Here is a 24727-nt window from a genome sequence, read left to right on the forward strand (position 1 = left end):
GCACCTGCATACAGGGTAGATATCTCCCAATTTATACGATACTTCCGTGCTTGTATTTCCTATCATGACTTTCTTGATAGAGGGTTGCTGCTTACACGGACGCTATTAAACCAAGAGTTCCAAATGATGAAGTTGAATTCATCCCTTCGAACATTTTACGGATGCCATCACGAGTTGGTTGACCGCCTGTACATCTCAATTTGTTAACCTTTTCAAGGCGCCTACTCACTAGATCACGATCAACCGATTTGAATTTTTTTGCATCTTTGCTATTAATCAGAAATGTCTTTAAGAATGTTTCAGTAGACATCAGCTACATAAAACATGAAAAATAACGCGCTTGGATGATTACAGCTTCCCATTTCACAAGACAAATGAACTTAAAAATAATAGCATCTCAGATCATGAGAACTATGTTCTTGGCAAAGAAAACTTAAGCATCCCAACATATGTACTTCCCTAATGGCTATTTGTTTAACTTCTTGAGACTATATACGATAAACACACATTGAGGTTCCAAAAGGCTATATAATTCTACAAAACGAGTTAAAATTTAATTATTAAACCCATCATAAAAAATCGTTATGTGTTAGCCTTCCGATTTCTTATACATCTTATGTCGCTGCACCATGAGAAGAAAGCAGAACGTACTATCTTTATTTTTTATTTTTTTTTATAAGTTTCAGTTTTCGATATTCACATTTCTTTTTAGAGAACTTTACTTGTGTATCTAGAGTCCATCTCATAAAAAATAACTTAAACAGATGGCATATTGTACTATTTTGTAGCAGATTAAAAAAAATAATCGGAACACTTTGGTATGCTATATTTGGCAGTTGACCGCTGCAAATACGGATTTTACATTTTATTGTACAATTCATGACTTTTGAACGGATTGCTTTTTAAATGTACTAGCCTTGCTTATTTCTGTAAAATAAAACGGGTAGGACTTTAGAAAACACCATCTGTTCTACCGTATATTTATTTTAATGTACATGAACACTGTAACTATAGCCTTTGGGTTCGTATCACGACGTCATCAAAGATGCGTTGGTGTTAAAATGTTAAAAAGACTAGATTACGTGTAGATACATGTATCGCAGCACATATGGCAATCGAGAGTTATTGTCCTTAGGTTTAATAATAAAGATAAATAGGTTCATAAACAAATCCTTAAACTAAACGGTACTAATTTTAATACAGCAGATGCGCATTTGAAAGTGACAATTAATGTCACTTCAGTGATGCTATAGGCCAAAAAATTGAAATAAAAATATAAACGGCGAAGAGATGAGGAAATGATACGTGTATCAGTACATTGAAATAATTGATTTTAATAGAGCTCGCAGCTATGTTCTCCTGAATATAAATACGTCTCGCTTACATGTAGCTCATAATTAATTTTACATTAACAGAAGAAAAATGCAGGTAAGCATCTTAATATTAAGTAACTTTGAGTATTTGTAAATGAGACAGCACCCGACACTACAATAATATAAACATATATGTAAAAATGCAGTACCATTATGGAAAGCCTTCTTTATTTTACGAATTTTGACGGAATAAGACCACATCTTCTTATATCTATATATAACAATGTTAACAGGCAACTATTGTATGGATAGCAAAGAGAAGATGAGGTGTGATTGCCAAATAAAATTTTAAACGAAAAATAAAAAGCTATCTCCTTTTTTATGTGGTCTTGTTTTGATTTTCCTCCATCCGACTATAAATGACACATGTTTATGTTATGCCGCTTTTCCTAACCCCTCTATGCTGATTTGTAATTATAAATAATCAGTGTGTATGTTAATTTGCATTTATGCGATATGCTCTAAATGGGGCTTTTAATTAAGAATAGAATGCTTTTTTTTTGTAAATTTATTGGGGTGTAAAAGCGTTGACCGAAGTACATTTTGTATGAAGCGCGGAAGCGCTTCATTCTAAAAATGTACGCACGGTCAACGCTTTTACTATACTTTAAAATTGCAAAAAGAAGCATTCAATACTTATAATTACATTTTTTAACTAGGATCATGAAAACACGATTTTTATCAAGTTTTATTTAATTCACCTGTGCACATTATTGTCGGACCTCGTGTCATCATGAATGATAAATTTTATTGTCTAATGCAATTGCCTACGGAATAACATGTGATGTGCAGTAAGCCAATCAGAATAACGTATTATAATGAAACATACATCTAATGTTATTATTTATGAATAAAGATATTTGATTTGAAATTATTCCATATAATGTATCATCTATAAATGAAGGTCTGAATTGGGCTCTTTTCTTTATTTATTCTTTAATATCTCAGACTATTTTATTTTTTCTATCGTGATTCTTTATATTTTTTGCTCTAAATTCTTTCGTTTTGATGATTATTCTCTATAATGTAATTGCAATTCACATGTATTGTTTCATTATAATACGTTATTTTGATTGGCTAACAGTTACTGTATTTCGAGTTATTTTTGAAGTTAATGCCAGAAGACGTAACCAAAGAAAATAAACAAAATGACAATATTACATAAATAACAACAGACTACTAGCAGTTAACTGACATGCCAGCTCCAGACGTCAATAAAACTGACTGAAAGATTATGATTTCATCATATGAACATCAGGCACAACCCTTCCCGTTCATGATAACACGACTTCCACAATGCAGTGCACATGTATGTAAAGAAAAACTTGATAGAAATCGTGTTTTCATGATCCTTGCAAAAAAATGTAGTTATAAATATAGAATGCCTCATTTAGTAATTTTATAGGGTTGTAAAAGCAGGTGACCGTGTTCACATTTTAAGAACGAAACGCTTCATTCAAAATGTACTTCGGTCAATGCGTTTACTTTACACCAACTTAAAAATAAGACTGAAAAGAAGGAATCAATTTTAAAGTAAAACCCACTCAGACCCTCATATATATAACAAAGCATATTTATTTGTCGTTCTTGATTAGAAGTATTGTTATCTCTTGCAGACCAAAGCGGTGTTAGTTGTTCTGGTACTAGCAATGGTGCTCATCCTAACGAACGCCCAACAGACCTGCAGAGGGCGCTGCGATAACAAAACATCAGTATGTCAAAGAGAGTGTAAAATTAAAAACAACAGCATTAAAAAGGTACAGAAGTGTGTTGATAAATGTTGGAATAAAAATAGTAAATGCAAGAAGAAATGCAGGAAAGCACGAGATCTTGATCTTGTAGACTCACTGGCGTCACTACAGGACTCACTGGAAGATGAAGAAGACGCATATGATTTCTTTTTGTACTAGTCACATACGGAGAAACTGGTAGACCCTATTGGAGATAAAAGTTTAGCAGACATATTATTTGGTGATCCATATTTTCCACTTCTATTGTAATTGTTACGTTTAATCCTGTCTAGAATATACAGCCTTTCTCATTCGTTTAATATTTCCTATTATTTTATTGTTTGATGTTCTGGAGTTACTCAGTAGTGACTGTCAATTTTTTTTATAAGTAAATATTTAAGGATATTGCATACCTGCCAACAGTCACTCTGAGGCTCATACATGGAAATTTTGTAAGAGTAGTTTTGTCCACAATTTTAAATAAAACAAATAATTTAACAATGGCTATAGACTTGTAACAGTATGGAGAAGCCCTTGAAGGTTTTAAAGGATTATAAGAGACATCTTGCACGTAAAACCCCCAAGGGCATTTTGAAAAGTTGGCAGGTATGATATTGTCCTCGAGTATCCTAATTATTTTAGCTGTCCAAAAGGTTATTCACAAAAAATGATAAAATTTATATTACATTGATTTTCAAAGATTGTTTTTATAATTATCAATTCACATTAAAATAGCTATACCTTAATCGTTTTTGTTGTTATTTTTGTTGTTGGTTAAATAAAGAACAGTGGCCGATATTATTATATGTATATTGTCTAGTTTTGTGATAATTAAGTTTAACCAACTTTGATTTTTTTTTTTTTACATAAAATCATGTTGTCTATATTTTGATTTCTCTCAATGTCTTTTTCAAGAACAAAGACTTTTTTAAATTTTCTCGACAGTTTTTTTTTTTTAGCAAAATTGGTCCTGATCGTTTTAGTTTACACATAAACTACACATCAACTATGTGAAAAATACCGTGAATGAGAAAAAAAGTTTCTTAAGCATGTTTCGTTGTTGATTCCGTGGAAGATTTTTGAACACATATGGGAATGAAAAATTTTGTAAAAAGATAAAGGGGTGATTCTAACCATATGCTTCCTAAATGCATTGATCGTCCAAAATAAAGGGGTCTCCCTGGATCTGCCACTGATAATATGACATGTCCGATTCCGATAGGCATTATTTCACCGTCCATACATCATGTCATAATTAATTCAAATACTCCTCCCTAACGATATCTGCAACTGATCTGCCTTTATTTTTTGAAAATGTTTCTGTGTATTGTGTTTCAGTATTTAATAGTATTGGAAATAACGCTGAACTTGAGTGAGTGTTCTGGTTGGAGGTCTGACATGATATCTATGCTTGGTTTAAGTGATTTTTCAAGGTATTTCTAAACGATATGCCGGTTTATTACTTTGATTTAGTTCCTTCTGCCAAAGTATCAGCCTTCTCTGTGTATATCTATCTTTTAATGAACGCAAATATATATATGATAATAAGGAAAAGGGAGGTATACGTCAATGAAATAATACCCAAACTCAAAATTGCCCAAACATATCTATCTTGACTTCTTTGTGATATGAGATTTGGTTTATAAGTCAATCAAACACCGAATCAATTAATTTACAAAACAATAGATATAGGAAGATGTGGTGTGAGTGCCAATGAGACAACTCTCCATCCAAATAACAATTTAAAAAAAAGTAAACCATTATAGGTCAATGTACGGCCTTCAACACGGAGCCTTGGTTCACACCGAACAACAAGCTAAAAAGGGCCCCAACATTACTAGTGTAAAACCATTCAACCGGGAAAACCAACGGTTTAATCTATATAAAAAAACGAGAAACGAGAAACACGTATAAATTACATAACTGTACATCAGATTCCTGACTTTGGACAGGTGCAAACATTTGCAGCGGGATTAAACGTTTTTATGGACCCAAACCTTCTCCCTTTTTCTGAAACAATAGCATAACATCACAACATAGAAAAACACATTTTTACTTTGATATATGAGGTTTGGTATGCAACTAACGAGAAATCGAATGAATTTATTAAAAAAATAATCATATTTAAATTGACTTTGAGATTTTGCATGTATTCAAGACAACCGGAATCATATCAACCTCCCGTTCATGAAACGACCAGCATTATAAAAGAAATCATCTGCAAAACAAACATCAGTCGCAGATATTACAAACAAAATATTTAATAGAATTAAACAACTATTTTTTTTGGGAGATGGCAACACCAATTGTCAAAATGTACTCAGCAGAACTTCAAGGTAGCGGTAGTAGAACATTACATGCACAAATTATGTGTATGTTCATTTATTAGACAATGTTAGATAGCCCAATGTTAAAGCACCTGCTCGTAGTGGGTTCGAAAGGGACGAAGCCCCCGAAAGCTGTCGAGAATGAGATTCCGTAATGTTTCCTGTCAGTAAAAAATCATTGATAGCAACATACTTTTGAATCTAAATGGTTTGTTTGTTTTGGTTAAATGTCATATGTTAACTATATATTCATCGTGTTAAACTGGAAGATAGCCTAATGGTCATTGGTTTTAGAGAAAACGTCCAAACCAACATTACTTTTATATAAGTTTAAAGGTGTAATACCACCATTGATTTTCCCCTATTAGTCTTTGTTAAATTTGCACTTTTCAAAAAATTGTGCAGAATTTATCTTTGTTTCAAATAAAGAAATACTTGGCATGAGTAAAGTTTTATCCTGTCCAGATCTATAGAAAAAGTTTCACATAACATTTCATTGCATATAAGAAAATAACCATCATTGGAAGTTAACCAATCAAACTTCTCCCCTTATTCTATCTGTGTACAAGGTTTAGTCACCATGTAAATTCAAGATTACAAAATTTTCTATAGAAATCACAAATAAAAAATAATGGTGTTTTGAAATACCCAAGACATATGTTTATGACACAGAAATAGTTTTACTGCAATAAAATGTAGGATTAACTACCTACAACGGCCAAATTCAAGGGAATATTTTTTTAGACCTACTTTCGTAACCGGATGTGACTTATCATGATTTGGTGGTATTACACCTAAAGGGTGCCGCAAGTGAACATACAATCGACAAAAGCACCTTGAGCACGAAAAAAAATATTTGTAAGAGGTGCAATATAAAAAAAATTCTGGAACACCTAGGATTTCTTCCCACAAAAAGTGAATCAATTTCTCATTCTTTTAAAGGAATTTAAAAACAAAAAAAATCTGTTGATTTTTTTTCTTGATCTGGAATATTTCATGACATTCTTTGAAGGTTTATAAATTGAGCATGTAAAACAATTAATTGCGTAAAGAAGAGTCCGGCTATCTGTCTATCAGAAAAGAACAGAAAAATGAGCGAAAACAAATGCTTTCAAAAATTTAGCTTTAGACATTAGTCATAGAAAAAGCTTCTTCGGCATTTTCATAAAATTCGATGAAGGTTCGACAAGTAGTTAATGTAATTGAGAAATAACGAAATGCAAGTCCAAACTACGACCACTTATTAAGTGCTGAAAGAAATACATTTTGTCCTTAAAATGCGGGAAAATTAAAGATATAATTGCACTATTCTTTTACTCTGAATACTCTTTTGATCATAAACAGTTTCTGTAAAACTTTCGTAAAAAAACACGAGAGTCATTCAAAAGACTTTATCCACATTCGGAACCTAAATATTGACGCCGCTTTCTATCGCTTTTGGGACATAAATCACAGGCTCGACAAAAAATACAAACAGCATATCGAATCTGAGCAGATAGTGAATTGCTTTAAATATAAGAAAAGTACGTAGAATCTGAGACTTCTATAACACATATCATAGTAGTCTCAGGTAAAATTCATAGTAGATTCAGACTTTTACAAAAGTTAGATTCGAACAAATAATATCAAATGATCTTTTTGAGTAAACGTACTTCCCTTTTTATTCAAAATTACAATTTATTGAAAAAAGAAGCACAAGGCTGATGTGCTTTCGACCAGTTTTTCTTATTCTGTGTCCATTATTTGTTTTATTTTCAAAATTCAAGTGTACGCCCGGGCGTTTTGGCGTAAACGTAGCTACGCGCATGTATTTTAAAGACAGTATACACAGAAACTTACCCTATACATGTTCGGATAGCAGTAGTTTAACGTATCAAGACGATCGCACTAACTGCAACAATGACATGATGTAGTTAATCTGCCGAGTGAAATAATGCATTTAACGCATGTGTTCTATCAGTTTCTGACCAGATTTGTCAATTTAGAAGATGAAAAATATATTTAGATAAAAAGTCTTTATAATAAATGACAAAAATCGACAATAAAGCAACAAACAGAACCTTATAGGTGACCCATAGCTGTTAATGTCTGTGTCATTTTGGTCTTTTGTGGATAGTTGTCTCATTGGCAATCATACCACATCTTTTTTTTTATACTTTCGCCTGTATGCAATGATGACTTTTGTCGAAACATTGAAATTGTTGCTGTCGTTTGATTATGTTATATTACATATAATACAATGGATAAGCGTGGATTCTTGAAAAAGAAACCATGAGCCACGGTATGACGTCACGACAATGATTTAATTTTGATGATGCGTTATTGACTTGAACCAAACTGGCATTGTTTTTTTTTATACGTATATTAAATGGATGTCTACGAGAAAACCATGCAAAATCCAAAAAAAATTATGAAATTATCGATTGTCCTTGTCAATAAAACTGACCGCTGTTAATAATAGGAATTGTTCCTTTTTGGGACCCTTCATTGATGTAGCAAAGGGAATACAGCAATCACAATAATGTTGTATAACCTTTGCGATAACGAGCATTATGAAGATATGCTTGTAAAATTATTTTAAACACGTAGAAAGGCGAACTCATTGGATTTTTGTAATACATGATGTAGTTATTTTCAATGTTCTATGTTGTTAACAGCTGTCATTCATTAAATCAATTAATCAGAAAGCGTTCATGTAAAGTTTTAATTTCTCTGAACAACTTCATTGTTTAAGACACTTATCGTTAAAATTCTGTTATATGTTTTTTTTTTATAAATGAATATTTTTATTGTCAACTTTTTCATAATTCAAGTTTAAAGTAGCTTTTCCTGAGAATGCCCTTCCATAAAAAATGACAAATAGTCAGGACACAATACATTTATATTTCCTAACACATGATTAGCCTGCTATCTAGGATCATAAAGGATGGGTTTTGTTTCCATCATTGGGTCAAATCAACTCGTGTCGGATATTTGTCATCTGAGTTAAAATATCACCAGCTTAAAAGTAAGTAAGTTTGCTGAAATGAAAGAACATTGATATGCTCATTTTAATAATAATTTACTGGTTATTTAATGTTGAATTATCAAAAACTCTCAATACGAACAACAGATTAAAAGAGATTATTTTTCAATTTAAGATTAAAGTATCTCAGGGTGCGGTAGTTTTTCGCTGCATTGAATACCCATTGGTGGACTTCTGATGTCTGCTCTTTTGTCGAGTTGTTGTCTCTTTCACACATTCCCCATTCCCATGCTCAATTTAATTTCTGCAGAATGATACATATGATAAGCCTGTTATCATTGATGATAAATTTCTATCAAAGGGTCAATGCCACTCTTGTCGGACATTTTTGCTATCTGGGTTTAAATATCACCTGTAAGTACTTTTTTGCTGAAAGGAAAGAACATTGATATGCTAATTGTTATGTAATTTTACTGGTTATTTAATTTTGAATTATTAAAAACAGTCAATATGAACAACAGATTAAGCATGATGGCTTCCCTTCCCTGAAGATGGTTAGAAAAAAAAAAGATTTTTGGGTATTTTTGTTGCTCGGGTTGCTTCTTCGTTACGGTTTAAATTTCTTTTATTTATTCTGACAATTTCATCTTACAAATCTGGTCGCTGTCAATTGTAGGATTCATTTCATTTCATCTTTGGGACTATACATTGTTTAAGCAGATGGGAAATGCCATGAGTTTTATTAACAAACTTACATTATTATCATTTCATTTCCTATCACGGATGAATATGTACATGTAAATTATTTTAATTTTTTTTCCCTTGAATCTTGTGTTGCCCTTTAGTAACAGTCCCAGATTTAGGGGAGGGTGTGGCGCCCATTGTCATGTTTAATTCGCCTTAGGTCAATACATGTGGCAGACGTTACTATGTCTGTTGTATCCTTGTAGTAACAAAACATTGAATTATTTAGCAAGAGGACAAAAAGTTATTATAATATAATTTTCGTTCATGGGTTTGGTGCCTCATTGACTATTACCCAGCTCTTCTACTGACTATACTGATAATACAAAGAGTAAAGTTCTTAACTGATAAAACTGGCCATATTGTATTGCAGAAATTTTTCATTTTAGAACAATGAAATGTTAAAGCAAAAGGTAAATTCCTTGATTTGTTTTAACAAATTTCCATTTTTGTCATTTCTACTCCTGTGATTAAACGGATCAATATGCACATGTTCATGTATACTTTTTTAAAAATTTGTGTAAAAAATAAATTTTGTAAACAGCTGTCTTTAAATAAATCGATTTATCAGCAAGCGTTTTTGTAAACTTATACTTCCTCATTCGAATATATTTTTCATTTCTTCACGGCAACTCGAGTGTCTCTGAAAACAGGTAATATCATTGTATTATTTTGAAGCCAGGGAAAATGTAAAGTGAAACGTATCATGAGGCTGCGGTAATTCATTTTGTGTTTATAAAGGGAGTGAATGGTATGTGTCTCATATTTCTACTTTCCGATACTTTTGGTCGTCGACTGAAAATGACGAATGCTAGAAATTACTATCTTGAAAAGACACCAGAATTTTCAAAACCAAAACTTAACGAATGAGCGTTCCAGTTATTCTTTTAAACGCTATTTTGTTGTTGATAATTCTTTAATGATTGGAAATTTCTATCATCCATACTGTTAATGGTTTGTCTGTTAAGTTGAATTGTAATTTTTAAAATATTCAACGATGAACCACACAAGCATATGAGACATTATTGGCAATTTTTTTGCGGTTGTTTTGTTGCTCTGTTATACACTTGTAACACAGTCCCTGATTTAGGTGAGGGTTGTTTAATCCGGTACATTATGTGTGTACCAGGAACCTATAATTTATTGGATGTCTTTAGTTGCTGTGTATCATTTTGTTTTTGTCCATTATTTCGTACATAAATCAGACAAGTAGTTTTCTTTCTCGTTCACATGGTTTCTGTACTGTTTCATTTTGGAGCCTTTTAAAGGTTGCACGCGGAATGGGTTTTGCTAATTGTTGAAGACCGTGTGGTGAAGAGAACTAAAGTTGCCATCATCTACGCGAGTTGGTCTCTAATTGAGAGTTGTGTCATCGGCAATCGTACCGCATTTTCTCATTTATGTCAATAGTTTGATAATCACAGCTATGAAAAAACGTTAGTTTAGTGACAACAAGTTTAATACTATATTTCTTTAATGCTGTAATGAATATTATTTATGGTTAATAGTAGAAGTTTTGTTACGGACACTTTAACAGGAAATATAAGTTATGAATAATAATTTGATGTAATAGACACTGAATAATATTGTATAAAAGTGGTACAAAACTTTGATACTTCTGGTGAGCAATTTTTGTGTGTAGTCATATCATAACCAAATTGATACAAAATTTGTAGTAACTAGTATTATTTTCAAAGAAATCATCTTTGCAGACGGATTTTCCCGTACAGTCGGATCTTCTAAATTTATTTTTGATAAGGAAATTTCCGTTTTAATTTCCTTCGTAGTTCAGTTGTTTTGTGATTTTACGTTTTGCTTAAAATAAAGTGATACACTTTAATTGTAGTTATTTTTTTTTTTATAGAAATCCTCTTTGCAGACGGATTTTCCCGTACAGACAAAAAAATAATTTTGTAAACAACTGACATCACTAAAATCAATTTACAAGCAAGCGTTTATTTATTCTTTTAATACCTCATTTCAATATAGCTCTCCAATTCGTCAGCAACTTGAGTGTCTCTGAAAAAAGGTGATAGAAATATAGTAATTTGTAGACTGAACCTATAAAGCGAAACATATCATAAGGTACCGGTCATTCAAATTGTGTGTATATAAGGGGGATTAATGGTATGTGTCTGATATTTCTACTTTTCGATACATTTGGTCGTCGTCTTAAAATGAAAAAAAAATGTTTGAATATACTATCTTTAAAAGAGACTAAAATGTTCAAATCACACCTGTGCGAATTAGCGTTTCAATTTTTTTGGAAACTTTTGTTTTTCTAATGCATAATTCCCTAAGGTTGGAACACTTCTAATCATCAACATTGTTGGTAGCTTGTCTTTTAATTTTTATTATAAGTTTATTCCTGGACAAAAAAGCTAACCAGTTTTCTTTAAAACAAAATTTTGATTTTAAATAAACCAAATTTTCAAGAGGATTGTTTTTTTTTATCATCAATGTCGGAAACTGGCCTGTAAATCTTAAATATGATTATGAATAGAATTTTACGCTGAACCAGTCAATAATTTCTATTTTGTCATTTCTACTCCTGTGAACAATATATACATGTACATGTACAGTTTGTTTTTCAAATTTACGGGGAAAAATATTTCGTTAACAGCTGTTATTACATAAATCAATTAATCAGCAAGCGTTCATGTATGCGTTTACTTCCTCATTCGAATATAACTCCTTAATTAATTAATTCTCCAGAAACCTTAGTGTCTATGTGAACACGTAATATAATCAAGTTATATCGAAGACTGGAAAATGTAAAGTGAAACATATCCTAAGTCTCCAGTGATTTATATTGTGTTTATAAAAGGGGATGAATGGTATGTGTCTAATATTTCTACTTTCCAATACATTTGGTCATTGACTAAAAATGTTTGAATATACTATCGTGAAAAGAGACAAGAATGTTCACAACACACCTAATCGAATAAGCACTCCACTTTTCTTTTAAACATTTTGTTTCGTTTTGAGCTTACTTTTCTAAGGTTGGAAGACTTCTAATCATCCAACATATTGGTAAATTCTCTGTTAATAGTTATCAAAGGTACCAGGATCATAACATAGTACGCCAGATTGTTCTAACCTTATTAGTTTAAATATAGTTTTATAAATATTCAAATCTGAACCAGTCAAGAATATGAGACAATTATTGGCAAACTGTGAGCGGTTGTCGTTTGTTGCTGTTCATTGTCTTATTGTTTTGAACAGTTGGTTTAACTGTTGCTCTATCGACATTTGTATCACAATCCAATATGTAGAAGAGGGTCTATGAACACATTTAATCAGCAACATTATGTGTGTGCCTATACCTAACTTGTAACTGTAGTTGCTGTTGTTAGAATCGATGTATTCCCTTCAAGTTAAAACGTATCATGCATAACACATTTATAGACATGTTTAGTTAATATGTATCAAACTTTAGTTTATAGTCAACGCATTGTTATCAATTGAAATATCTGCCGTCCTGATGATGACAAATCCAGAAAATCACTTCGGTCACTTGAAAGTTGTAAATTGTTGTTTTCATTTTATTGGGAAATATACATTTATCAATTTTCGGAATTTTTTGCTACAGAAACATTTGATTTGAAATATTGTACAAATAAGTGATGTGCGTTTGTTATCGATTCTGACAAGAATCTAGGACATTTTTCTATTTTACTCATTGATTTCAGTTGGAACAACACCTGTTTTTACATGTAGTTCTATTTCTACGTTTTAGATATAGAGGACAAAAATAAAAAGAATAATGAAGATCTTATTTGTGTGTTTCGTGTTTGGTAAGATATTAATTTTAAATTTGATACATCTTTTGAAGACAATTGATTTTAAAAGAAAGACAAATGTTATTTTGGTTATTTCAAACACAAATGATACGAAGTAATTCAATGCTTAATAATGAAAGAGGGACGAAAGATATCAGATGGACAGTCAAACTCATAAATCGAAAAAAAAACTGACACCACCATGGCTACAAATAAAAAAGACAAACAGACAGACAATAGTACACATGGCACAAAATAGACAACTAAATAATAAGCAACACGAATCCCACCAAAATCTAGGGGTGATCACAGGTGGTCCGGAAGGGTAAGCAGATCCTGCTCCACATGTGACAGCCGTCGTGTTTCTCATGTTATAACACATCCGGTAAATAGTCTAAATCGGTAGTTCACATGAAAAGGAAGGGAATTGTCGTTATGACGTAAGGAACATCTCCGATATCATCTGTGAAACTATTATTCAATAACGGTAAATCAACTCGTAATGGCGTCCGTAAAATTTAACTCCATCATTTGGAACTCTTGGTGTAATAGCTTCCTAGTGAGCAGCTATTACGCATTTTGCCTGTTACAATAGTTACATATTAAATTGTGCACAAATAACATATTTAGAACAATTTAAGTTCACGTGTAATTGATTTTGTTCGTTCAAGAGATCATCTTAATGTGATAGACACGTTCATTTATACACTAGATAGATTTGCTGCAATACATGGTTGAACATTCAAAATTGTATTTTAAAAATAAATTTACCAATTGAGGTGTTCAATGTTCAAATCTCATCAATTCATTTATAGGAGAAAAATCAGGTAAAAACAAAATGGGATTCTAAATTAGTACGGATGATTCGATAGGTTCCAGCATGCTGAGGCAGAAGTCAATAATAGGAAACGATATCAGACGATTATTCTTCATAAAACAAACAAAAAATTTAAAGCGGCGCTTTCTGTAGATGCACTGTTTAATTTAACTGAATCTTACTAAATCAATAAGACTAATATAGACCTATGTTTTTAATATCAGAATGCAATACTCTATATCACATCTTTCAGGAATGTACGCACAATCAATGTTAGGGAGACTAAGCGTTTTATGCGAATTAAATATGAAAATCAGTTTAGTTAATAGATGTTGAATTGGCATAATTATATGATTGAAAATACATGACGAGTGAAATACCTCTTGACATTGTTTAAATATGCATGCAGGCCTAGGGATTGCAGGTGTACTTGGTAGAAGATGTGTTGTTTATTCGGCGGGTGAAATTATTCCAGCAATTCCAAAGGGTGCCCGGTATGGAAGAACGTGCCATTCTGTGCTTTTTGACCCCAAAAGGTACTGCATTGAATGGGATTGTCCCCAAACTGACTGTTCTAATCCAATCATACCATATAGTGGTTGTCCTTACTGCCAAGGTTCGTACACATATATTCATTTTAGTCACAAATAATAACAGAAAATACAAACACACAGAGTATATAACAGGAAATATCCGAACATTTCTTTAATTATTGTTTATTTTCGTATTCAATATTTTTCGTTTTCTGATAAATTGAGATGAGTTTATTAAGAAAACCCTTACCAAAATTGCACATCAATGGTGTATGAGCGTGATATTCTGTGCTCATCAGTGTTGTATGAGTTTGACGTTCGAATTGCATCAATTATTAATGAGTTTAACGTTCAATGGTTTACCAAGTATGTTACTTCTGCTGTTGTCTCTTTGACACATTCCCCATTTCCAGTCTCAATTTGACCAATTTGATATCCATGTTACTTTCAGAACGCATCATTTTTCTTAACAGTTACGTTCAGTGTAAGTTACGGTTGTGACATTTGAACTTTCAGTATGATTGATGATCTACCAAATAAAATTTAGTTTGCATCATCTGTGTATTGGGGTAACGTCAAGTTTTCATAATTGGTGTTTCGTTGGTACGTACAGTACCTATCATTGTTATTATATTCAGTGTGTATTAAGTGCGTATCTATGTTACTTGAAGTGCAAGTTACTGGTGTGCAAGTTTGAGATTCATTATACAGCAACGTTGATTTAGTATAACGGACATCATGCATTTCACAAACCTGAAGTTCAGTTTGCATCATTTATCTATTAATGTTATATTGTGTGTGTCTTTAATGATACCACTTTTCCATACTTGCAGTTTTCCGTCAATAGTATGCTGATAATAAAATAAATATTTCTCACTTCATTTTTGCTTCTGATTCTCTTAATATATTTTTTATATTAGGTACATGTGTAAGTGATGGTAATGTGTATCAGTATGGTGTGTCATTCCCATGTGACGGTGGATGTAATACATGTACGTGTTTCATGTCGACTATGAGGGCATGCTTCAAGAATAAACCACCAGCAGAGTGCCTGTGAATCATTGCAAACAATATAACGAGAAGACAATTGCTGTAAAATAAAATATGAAATATTCATAGCTTACATGTAATTTCTAATATATTTCGTACGTTTGCTGTCAAAATAATGGAATTTGATGCGACTGTCATACAAGTGAGGGGTTTAGATAGCTATAAAACCAGGCCCAATCCAACATTTTCTACATAAGAAAATACCTGTACCAAGTAATTGATTTTGCCATTTGATCAGGAACTTTTCCATTTTGAATTTTCCTCGGAATTCAGTATTTTTGAGATTTTACTTTTTTTTTCATTAACCGTACTATATAGAACTACGCGAGCTGTTTATAATAGACCATGCTCTTTTATTATCAAAATTCGTTTACACTGTAACAGTTTTATATGTTAAATATATTTTCTAACAACAGAAAGTGTGATATGGTGAAACAAACATTTGATTTGCCAAAAGTTTTTGAAGATAATCTTGATTTCACGATAAAATAAAAATGTAATTTATGTTTTTATATCCATACATTTAAACATTACATAAGTTAAAATCATTTTATAAAAATAAAACAAATAAAAAATCAAGGTATACCTCAATTAAGAACAGCCGACGGCCTGTTCTCGAAGTTCTAAAATGTACTCTTGATAGCATACATTAGAATCTAGATTGACTTTCATTTTATAATGTTGAGAATTAACAGTTAAAATACTAGATAACTGTTATTCCGAGGAACATAAATAGTATTCCACACTTTAGATTTGCTTCCGTACGTGCAATCGAATAAGGACAAGGTTACTAAAAAAATAGATTATGACAAAAAAAAACGGTAAGTCAAATTAAGTTATTTCTATAGACAAATCGATAGCATTTAGCAAACTATTACACTATTATCATCATTGCGCACTTCAAGTAAAGTGAATAAAAGGATACGTCAAATAAACGAGACAAGATGATTTTTGTTTTTTCAAATAGTTAGGACCGACCATCACTGCAGAGATATTTATTGGTTGAAATACTTATCGGATTCAGAAAAGTTGATGTAGTTTACACATCTTTGTCAATAAAATGGAATGTGATGCGACTGTCAAGCAAGTGAGAGGTATAGCTTAGTTTAAAACTAGGTTTAACCCACCATTGTCTATATAAGACAATGCCTGTACCAAGTCAGGAATATGACAGTTGATATATATTCTATGATGAGTCTGAGTTTTTGATTTTGCCATTTGATAAGGGACTTTACGTTTCCAATTTTCGGAGTTCAATATTTTTGTGATTTTGCTTTTTATGTTATTACAGTATACACAGTTTTCAACAATATACATGTGTATATTTAGTATGTTAATATCTTAATTGCCAATAATCTAACAAGTTAGGAATACATGCAACAGAGAATATCAAAGATCATTCCGTATGAAGCATGCAATGAAAGCATTACAACGTTGAAAACATAACCACCAAATAGGAACGACGAACACGTGTTGCTCAATCACGCAGTGCTAACCACTGTAGCTGTATATTTCATTAATGCTGCGTATCACTATACACGAAGGCTCAAATTTAGATACTTAGATACTTAGATACTTTTGAGATTTTAGAATTATACAACAAAATAATGTTCGTAATAATGCTGAGTTCACACGTAATTCGAATTCGATTATTCTCATTCGAAACGTTTTAAGTCCTAACGTCGAATTACAATGCGCGTCAAATTCGTTTTACTTTCCAAACGACGTTAACTTTTAATTCGTATTGACAAAAGCGTATGTCTAATGCAAATAAGATAATTCGAATTAGCTAATTCGAATCAATTCGATTAAACGTACGTGCGAACGAGGCATTATGCAATGTTAAAATGGACAACCTGGCAATTTATCAGCAACTATCCTCAAAAATATATCTGATCGTGCATGTAAGACATGGCGCCAAATATCAAACTTCATAATACTTTATTTTCCCCGATATATATATTCTTTAAAGCGTCAACTGAGCAGAACATAACACAAATATTTTGTCAGGCAATCATCAATGCGTCACAGACTTTCAAAGAAACGTCATAAAGGAATGACGATGTCGTCAACGACATCGTCAATATCCCTGATGATCGAAGTTGAAATCGTTAAGATATATATCGTTATATTTTGTTAAATTTCATTATGTAACTCATAATATATAATAAAATGGAAACTTCGCCAAACAATTGTGTTCATTATGCATAAAAAGCACAAATTCATGAATATTTACGCTTTATTCTTGTAGATAAGAGTACATCATTGATTTTAAATTCAGAGTATCAATCCTCTACAGGTAGCCATTTTTACATCTTCCAGGTAAAGGAACCCCGTGATATATTTATAGACCACCAAGGGCCGAAACAAGCAATAAACACGCATTCGGTTGTTTTATAGGACAAGGAAATGTCAAATTAAAAGCACCAACAGTTTCCAGGGTCACAAATATTATAACTTCTGACATGGTTGTGCAGCCTTCCCTAAATAACTTGATACGGAAAATACTAATTAAAGGTTTAAGGCTGAAAAGTCGATCGATCTCTTTTTTCTTTAAATAACTATGATCTGCCGTTTTTAAAATAATTTTCTTTAACTAGATATATAAAAAAAAAAAAGTAGATATACAGCGGAATTAGATAAGGGCGATTACTTTTATGGATTCTCTCAAAGTTCAAAATTATAATTTTTAGTCTTCCGTGTAAAATTGTTTCTGAAAATATGATTTGTTCATAATTCTTTTATGTAATAACCTTGTTCAAATGATTTCGGACCTTCTTTTGTTTGATGGCCAACATGGCTAAAGGAATTATTGCCAGGGGGGATTTTGAGGTATTCAAGCGATTTTTTTATCCTGTAAAAGTTGTACCATATAGCAGCTCTCTACTTTCTACTAATGTAATACATTCATTCATTTCGGGTTCTTCATAATTTGATAACCGATGATCTTTTGAATTATTTCCAGAGGTCATGTTAAAGCGACACATTCAAGTATTCTAGCGGCTTCCTTTCGGGCTCACAAATATAGGAAATACCAAATTTGGAAAACAAACCTTTGTGCGCTTGGATCGGGACAGACATTTAAAATTGAGAATGGAAATGGGGAATGTGTCAAAGAGACAACAACCCGACCAAATAAAAAAACAACAGCAGAAGGTCACCAACAGGTCTTCAATGTAGCGAGAAATTCCCGCACCCGGAGAATATTTGTATATATATGTATAATAGACTATGAGAATTATTTCCCATGACAAAGCTTGTGTGTTTATAACTTAGTTGATTCCATTGTTGAAATACCAGGTTATCGACGCAAATATTTGTGTCTTTATGTGAGTTTTTAAAGGCATTTGGGTTGTATCCACAAACTTTTTGAAATAAAATATACAGTACTTTGACAGGTTTAAACACAATGATTTAAAAAAAAATCATTTTTGTTCGTAATTATTCGATTCTATTTCAATAACTTTTAAGGCAAAGTTGACCTTAAATTGTTTGTCAACTTTTATAACATCTTTTTTTCCCAAATAGCTGAAGTATTTCTACGTTGTGAGATTCGAAATATTTTGACAAGGACATTAATTCCTAAATAGGTTATACAGATCGCTTTGTTCGGACAAATTATATAATTGAAATTGATAATTATCTATTTCAAATATCCAAGGTTACCCATTCATATTTAATATAGAAAATTTTAAAGTTCATACATTGTTTTAGAGAGCCATTATTATTTATAGATTTATTCATAGATTTATTCAGTATTTCATTGTTACATTCTTAAAAAAATATTCAGCAGTCATAATTCATTTCATTTTAAATTGAACTTACGTAAAATGTATAAATATACCACGGCGATCGACTTTTTTGCCACCATACCCCGCCCCTCCCCAATTATGTTCAGTTTGACAATGTTTATAGAAGTTGTTTCACGTAACTTTACTTTAAGGTGCAATGCACTCATTTTTGATAAATAATGTATACATAAAGAACGGATTAATAGACCTCAACGTTTTTTTCGAAATTATTCAGGTTAAATTAAGGAGACTCGCGGGTACCAAAATTTCAGCCAAAAAAAAAAATTTTCATAACAAATTTTATTTATTACACAATAAGCTATAACTTCATGTTATGATACAAAAATTGACCCAAAAAAGTCTATTCGGTTTTGCCCCAGATGACTAACAAATGTTTAAAATCGTTGAAAAAGCTCAAAATTATCTCCCATTGGTGCAAAAATGCTATTTTTTTGCATTACAATTAAAATGTCTTTTTTTACTCATCGGTGACCTATATTTTTTTTTATTGTTTTCAAATAAGCTATACATTAACTAAATAATTGTAAAATTTAAGCTTCTATAATCAAGTTCTTATTTTAATTCGATATTGCCGCTTTTTCTCCTATTAGTTCAACAGAAAAAGTAGCTTTACAAAAATGTATGCTTCTTTCGACGGCAGATTGTGAACGTAAATGATCGGTGACCCCTCTTTTTTTATTTTATTTTTCTATTAGCTGTAATATAAAGTTTATTTATAGAAAAAAAATAGCGAAATCTTATATTAAATTAAACAAAATGATTTAGACCCGAGATCCCCCTTAAAGCGAAATGACAAAAATTACTTTAACGAGGAAAATTCAAAACGGAAAGTCCCTAATCAAAGTCCAAATCAAAAGCTGAAACCCATTAAAGGCTGAAATACATAAAATGAATGAATAACAACTGGCATATTCCTGACTTTGTGCAGGCAACTGTTGAAAAAATGTTGGATTAAGCCATGTTTTACAGCTAGCCAAACCTCTCACTGTATGACAGTGGCATAAAATTGCATTACATGGACAATAATGTGTGAACAAAACCAACAGAAGAAAAAAATAGATATAATTATCAAAATTAGTGGTTATATAAATATATAAATCAATATTTAGGAAACCAATAGTTATCAAAGGTACCAGAATTATAATTTAGTACGCCAGACGCGCGTTTCGTCTACATAAGACTCATTATGACGCTCATATCAAAATATTTATAAAAACAAACAAGTACAAAATTGAAGAGCATTCAGGATCCAAAATTCCAAAAAGTTGTGCCAAATACGACTAAGGTAATCTATACCTGGGATAAGAAAATCCTTAGTTTTTCGAAAATCTCAAAGTTTAAAAAACAGGATTTTTTTTTTAAATGACATGATTATTGATAATCATGTCAACACCGAAATGTTGACTACTGGGCTGGTGATACCCTCGCGGACGAAACGTCCACCAGCAGTGGCATTTTTTGTTTGAAACTACATAACAAGTTGAATACCTCATTGCATTGCTTTTATCCTCACGCAGGTCTAGGGATTGCTGGCGTCCTTGGTAGAAAATGTGTTGTTTATAAAGCGGGTGAAACTATTCCAGCCATTCCTGAAAGTGCCCGGTATGGTAGAACGTGTCATTCCGTGATTATTGACACACATAAATACTGTATTGAGTGGGATTGTCCTCTAGATAATTGCACTTCACTTATCCCGTCATACCATATAGTGGTTGTCCTTATTGTCCAGGTAGGTGAACACATGTTCTGATGGATTCTATTCTTTAATAAAAATACAAACACACACAGTATGTAACAGGAATTTTCTTTCAATTGCGTATTTATTTTCGTAATAAATGTTTTCCGTTTTCTGAAATTCAAAAAAACTTTTAACACGATTTATAAATGTAACGTGCAGTGTGCTTAAATGGTGTATCGTAGTGACATTCTGTGTGCATTTAAGGTGTATGATTGTAAGTTTGAGTGTGCTCCAATTGTGTGTGAGTTTTATGGTTCAAAGGTTTACCAGTGTTTCGCCCAGTATGTTACCATTTTATCAGTCTTCCGTTCAGAAAGAATCAATGTTGTTTCAGTGTTATGTTCTGTGTAAAAAAATGGAGTAACAATTTGACGTTCAGTATGATAAATGATGTATAGTGTGCATCATCTGTGCATAAGGATTATGTTCAGTTAGCATCATCGGTGTCTCGTTTTTACGTACAGTATCTGTAATTTGTGTTATATTTAGTGTGCTGTGCATTAAGGATGTTTGCTTGTCATGTTTTATAATTTTAGTCAGATTTTCGAAATCCTCTGATTTTATCCATTTGAACATGTTGAATGCCTTTAAAAACTTAACCCATGCCGGCCATATATACTAGTGGTATGGAAAGTTATTTATTTTGAAACTGAGCAGCGAATTTCCGTAAGTGCGTAGCAATGTTACTTTAAATGCAAGTTACGGATGTACAGTGTGAGATTCAGTATACATCAAAGATGAATTGGTGTGACGGTTAGTGTGCTCCCATTTCTCAAACTAACGCTCAGTTTGCATAATTAATGCACCAATGTTGCATCGTGAGTGTCTTTCATAGCACTACTCTTACATAATGACGGTTTTCCTTCAATATTATGATGATAATGAATTCGTTTTTTCACATTTCATTGCAATCTCTTATTCTCTTTATTTCGTTTTCATCTCAGGTACATGTGTAGTTGGCGGTAAAGTGCATCAGTATTGGGTGTCATTCCCATGTGACGATGGATGTAATACATGCACGTGTCTCCAGTCGTCGATGAGGGCGTGCTTTTTGAATACACCACCAGATGAGTGCTTGTGAAAAACTTGAAACAGCATAACGCTTATTTCTTGATTGTTGAAAATAAAAGATAAAATATTCACAATTTTCATTTTTTTTTAGTTGAGTAATTTCAAATTTATTTGATACTTTTGCTGCTCTTATCTAAATTTTATTAAAGAGGAGAGGCATACAAGATACCAAAGACACATTTGAACTTCTAATTAAAAAAAAAAGCTAAAGAGCTAATAAAAACTAAATATATCATCGAAAACTGATGCATATTAAGAAGCAATATCAGTTTTACAGACGACAGATCTATACATCAAATTATATAATTATTTCTAAATGGCAGTCAGTTTTTCAATTCAAAACGTTAATTCCTGAAAACCTAATGACAACCTTTAGCAAGGTAAATAGTGTTGCAAGTAAATATGTAACACTCGTTGCAGTAAGTAAAGGATGATGACCCCTTCTGTAGTCATGTGAATTACGAAAATTTCGAACTGCAATAGTATCAACAGCAAATATCGTGAATGCTGACCCATTTTGTAAATAAACCAAGGGGAAAATTCGTGCAAATCATTATAATTTATTGTTTCATTTTAAGTTCTTGTCTTACATAAAAAAAAACATGCAAAATTGTAAAAATTGTCCAGAAGGGTGGTTTGAAATTTTCCTCCTAAGTTTTTTTCCAGTTCATAGATGTCTGAGGAATAAAATAATTCAGTTGAGGCTATATGTATATAATAACAAACGAATTTGCATATTTCAATTTTAAAGGTCGGAAACACCACTCAAAATAAGTAATGTTTGAGACCTCTAAAATTACCCAATGTTATTTCCACCTAATTTTTGGTTTTATGATATGATTAAAATTTGTATTGTAGATTATGAAAAGCAATATAATGAATTCTTATATGACGTCCTTATAACGCTTTGTTAACAAAGTCGTGTTCTAATGGGCACAACAAATATGTTTGACACATGCGCACGGACTTACTGTTTATACATGTATTAACGTTATTTCCATCGTTATCCTTTTAAATATTTGCACTTAAGCAGCTAACATAAACTTATATTATTTTATTATATATTTTTATCAAACAACATATAATATTTGCCCTGCTCGTAGTTTTAAAATATGAAATGTAATATACAGACTCCTCGGGGAGGACACGGGAACAGCCACACATTCTTACGGTATTTTCGTACGCTTCGACCTATGAATATATTGTATTTGTCATATTAGAATCGAAATAATTCCTTCATGTCATGTTCTATGCTCATTTTAACATGGGTAGGCATTATATTTGACCACATTTTACACCTCGCTAACGCTCAGTGTAAAATATCGACAAATATGATGCCTACCCATGTTAAAATGAGCATGAAGGAATTATTTCTTAAATAATATAGGATGCTATTTATGAAGCACAGATTTTATGTATTCCATTTTTACGGCAAGTTTGAGAACCTGGTTCTTCGTAAATGTAGAAAATAAAAGAATGAAATATTTTTCGTATTTAATTTTGTTCTTAGTTCTACAAAATACAAAAAAAACAAACACCGATGGCAAATAGTTCAAAATGTCTTAAAACACCCATCACTACCTACCCCATTTCAATATTTCAAAAATAATCAATAACTTAAGATTCAAAAACATGAAAAATATCAGATTGCTTAAATATTTTGACAATTCACCTACATTGTATGTGCATCAAAAGTTATTTCCTCTGAATTCAATTTCCAACTAGATAAAGGCAATAACGAAAACAGCAGACCAAAATTAGCAATCGATGTAAAAATTATGTAAAACAGTATATTCTGATGATCTTCCGATCCAACTATTCCACTTTGATATAAACACAAGTTCTCATTTGTCATTTTTGCAATGTTCAAAGAACATTCCAGACAGGTGCATGCAGTATTTTGACATCCCTGAGGCCTTCGGATATTGTTTATATATATTTAAAATTTAACTGCAGAGAGTGAATAAGTATCGGTTTGCACAAAATGTGGTTTGCAAAGAAGTTTAACTGTTGATTTTGAAACGATATGCAGACAAATGCAGTCCTTCCTTTTAAATGATATGCAAATGTATGTGTTCTTTCTTTGTGACGCCATCTGGCATGGTCGCAGTTTTCATATCGTCACAATAGGTAATTCAGAGGAAAGCAAAAACTTAACGTCATAATCGTATGTTAACCAATAAGGAACTGAGTTCAAACGAACCACACGTTGATTAAAAAAAATAATCAATAGGTCATAGATGGATAAATAGGGTAAGAATTAGATAAATGGTGTGATTGTTATATTTTGTTAAATCTGATCATGTAACTAAGATTATTAAAAATCGTCATTTTTCAATTTATTTTATTGATTCATATTAAGTAGAATATTTGATGATAACTATATACGTTAATGTTTCACTTTTAAAGATAATTACATACATCCATGATTACTGTTCATGTCCGACTTGTACAGACTGGAAAGGGAGTTAGGAAAGTTTGATAATAAATCGAAAGTCTCGTTGAGAACAAACCTCTGCTTAGAGATCAATGCGTTGTACTGCAGAACAAGGGACAGTGAATGAGCTTTATCTAGATGAAGGAAGATGTGGTGTGAGTGCCAATGGGACAACTCTCCATCCAAATAACAAATTAAAAAAGTAAATCATTATAGGTCAATGTACGGCCTTCATCGCGGAGCCTTGGCTCACACCGAACAACAAACTATAAAGGGCCCCATAATTACAAGTGTTAAACCATTCAAACGCGAAAACCAACGGTCTAATCTATATAAATAACGAGAAAC

The 24727-nt window shown here is 31.9% G+C and overlaps 1 protein-coding gene across 1 annotated transcript; it reads left to right on the forward strand.

Annotated features, from left to right (window-relative positions):
- Positions 1 to 12836: 12836 nt before the first annotated feature.
- On the forward strand, positions 12837 to 15347 carry LOC134705580 (kielin/chordin-like protein). Its single transcript, XM_063564302.1, has 3 exons — positions 12837 to 12936; positions 14148 to 14354; positions 15192 to 15347. Exons 1-3 carry the CDS (start codon positions 12906 to 12908, stop codon positions 15326 to 15328), a joined length of 375 nt encoding a protein of 124 aa, XP_063420372.1. The 5' UTR covers positions 12837 to 12905; the 3' UTR covers positions 15329 to 15347.
- Positions 15348 to 24727: the final 9380 nt, after the last annotated feature.

The sequence above is a fragment of the Mytilus trossulus genome, chromosome 2 (assembly GCF_036588685.1).
Source record: "Mytilus trossulus isolate FHL-02 chromosome 2, PNRI_Mtr1.1.1.hap1, whole genome shotgun sequence".
Lineage (NCBI taxonomy): Eukaryota > Metazoa > Mollusca > Bivalvia > Mytilida > Mytilidae > Mytilus > Mytilus trossulus.